The sequence below is a fragment of the Aulostomus chinensis genome, chromosome 14 (assembly GCF_037954235.1).
Source record: "Aulostomus chinensis isolate RoL2024-O1b breed Wild chromosome 14, RoL_Achi_v1.0, whole genome shotgun sequence".
NCBI classification, from domain to species: domain Eukaryota; kingdom Metazoa; phylum Chordata; class Actinopteri; order Syngnathiformes; family Aulostomidae; genus Aulostomus; species Aulostomus chinensis.
In genome coordinates, this window is record NC_141333.1 from 800,578 (window position 1) to 803,077 (window position 2,500).

Here is a 2,500-nt window from a genome sequence, read left to right on the forward strand (position 1 = left end):
GGACAGATTCACCCAGGATCTCATCCTTATTGCTGGTCCTGACCCTGACCCTGATCCTGATCCTGATCCGTATCCTGGTCCTGATCCTGATCTCGGTCCTGATCTTGATCCTGAGCTTGTTCCTGATCCTGACCCTAACCTCTGCTCCCCTTCACTCCCACTTCAACCAGGACCTCAGGGTGAGATTCTTAATCACGTGTTGCTCCTCTGGACCAGAACCTGGGAGTTCAGGTTTCCTGATAATTGTGGAGACACAGAAGAACTGAACATGGATCATCCAGTTTTTCAAAATGTTGGAATCTTCCTTTAACAACTCGGCCAGGAGAGAGAGAGAGAGTGTGTGTGTGCATGTGTGTGTGTGTGTGAGGTATTGAGCATCAGCGGCCTGCATGTTGAACACAGAAGAAAGAGCTGGGATTAGTTCCACTTTGCAAATTGCCTCGCTCCGCTGCCTCAGTCACCCCCCCAACCCCCACCCCACCCCCCTCGCTGACTCCCGCCAGAGTTTCCTTGAAGAAGATGTCTGCCATCAGGAGGATTGATAAACGATAAAAAGGAGGAGACCAATCAAAACAGGAGAATGTCTTCACACGGAGGAGGCTGACGGGAGGAGGGATGCCGCACGGACGCACCGTTCCTCCCTGACCAGGATTAACCACAGCATCTGGTTTCCTGTTTTACTGAAACAGGAAGTTATCAGAAACTGTCTACCTTTAAACCTGGTGGTGTTCAGTGGCTCCCATCAGCTCACAAATCATTCTCAATCCTCTAATCTGCCTCAACATGAGCTGGATTTCCTCCCTCAGACAGCTGGAAAACTTTCCAGGGGCACAAAAACTCCAACAGCATCAGCAAGTATCCACATCTGGAGGGACGCACAGATCCAATTACCGTACTGGACCTAATATGAGAGTATCTTTTATTCTGGACGTTGTGATGAAGTCAGGCTGTCTACAAGGGCATGTGAGGGCAGACGTAGGTTCAGCAGAGAAGAATTACATCAGAGATGAAGAGAGGAATGTCAGACATTTTGTGGAGACGTTTAAGAAATTCTGTGAACAAAATTAATAATCCGTGAGAAAACAACTGGATTTTCAGAGATTATGGAGTCATAAATTTGGAAGAAAAACATTTCAGGAAAAATCATCTCACTTCAGACGCTGGCGATAAGCAGCTCAAGAACAGACACAGAACGACTGGAAATTCACAGGAAAAAGGAAAATAATTCATTTGAGACAATGAAGTCAAACATTTGCCTGGAAACCTCAGAGATTCCCTCACAGTCACAAAGCCTCATCGCGCGGAGACACTGAATGTTTGGCCGTCAACGGAAACTTCATTTTTCAAACTTGTGACAAAAAGCCCAGAAAATAAATAATTCTGAGAAGACAAAGTCATAAATTAGCACAAAAAAGAAAAATGTCTGGAATCGAAACCATAAAATCAGCTCAGGATGATGTCAGAGACGCAGCAAAGGTACCAGGTTGAACCTCCAGAGTTGATACACTCAGTCAGTGTGACAGCGACATCCTCACTGTGATGGTGCGTTCAGGGACAGTCGTTCCTATTTACTGGCAAATGAACTGTGAGGACATGAAACTGTCTCTCTCTCTCTCTCTCTCTCACACACACACACACACACACACACACACACACACACACACACACACACACACACACACACAACCTGACTAGAGCCCACAGGTGTGTATCAGCTCTCCGCACCACCTGACAAAATCCAGAGGTACTGACGGGGGGTGGGTGGGAGGGTGAGTGTGTGTGTGAGGAGTGAGGAGGTGAGTGTGTGAGGGAGGGGGAGTTGTGGTTGGGGGTGGTCATTTGAGGACCTCACCTCGAGGCCCGGTAATGACGGGCCGGTGATGGTGTGTGAAAGCCGTTCGGGGGGAGGAGGAGGAAGAAGAGGAGGAGTTGGAGGCACCGCAGAAACCCGACCTCTCTGACCTCTTTAGGGCGCCGGCAGGCGACGGCGTCCCTGCCAAGAACCATGATGATGATGATGAGGAGGAGCCTTTCTCTTTCACATTTCTACTCAACAGCCTCACCTCTTAACAGGAGGGGTGGGGGGAGGGGGGCTGCCCAAATATCCATTTGACCACAAAATCAAAAATATTTGTTTGTTTGTGATTCTGACAACAGGAGGAGGAGGAGATACGAGCTCAGAGGGCGAGAACGCCTCGTGAGAACAAAGATAGACGTTTCCTGACTCAGGAGATGCGTCGAGCACCAAATCCAACCCGGATTGTACTTGACTGAAGACAACAAGATTGACTCAGAGTGACAGAGGGGGCGGGGCTGACAGTGGTGGGCGGGGCTGCAGGAGGAAGGGTGGGACAGAGTAAGGAAGAGAGTGTGTGAAGGAGGAACTGCTGATTTTTGCCAGGTGGGATGGAGGATGAGTGAGTCAGCACGTTCCTATTAATCTATCCATCATCCATCCATCACACTGGAGTGGTTCATTTGCTAGCCAGGTGCATGCTGG

General features: G+C 49.1%; 1 protein-coding gene across 1 annotated transcript in view; it reads right to left on the bottom strand.

Moving 5' to 3' along the window:
• nfia (nuclear factor I/A) overlaps positions 1 to 2,500 on the bottom strand; it is a 172,231-nt gene that overhangs the window by 10,992 nt on the left and 158,739 nt on the right. The window contains exon 8 of the mRNA XM_086224309.1: positions 1,853 to 1,993. Coding sequence (XP_086080435.1) covers positions 1,853 to 1,993 — 141 coding nt within the window. The remainder of the gene's footprint in view (positions 1 to 1,852; positions 1,994 to 2,500) is intronic.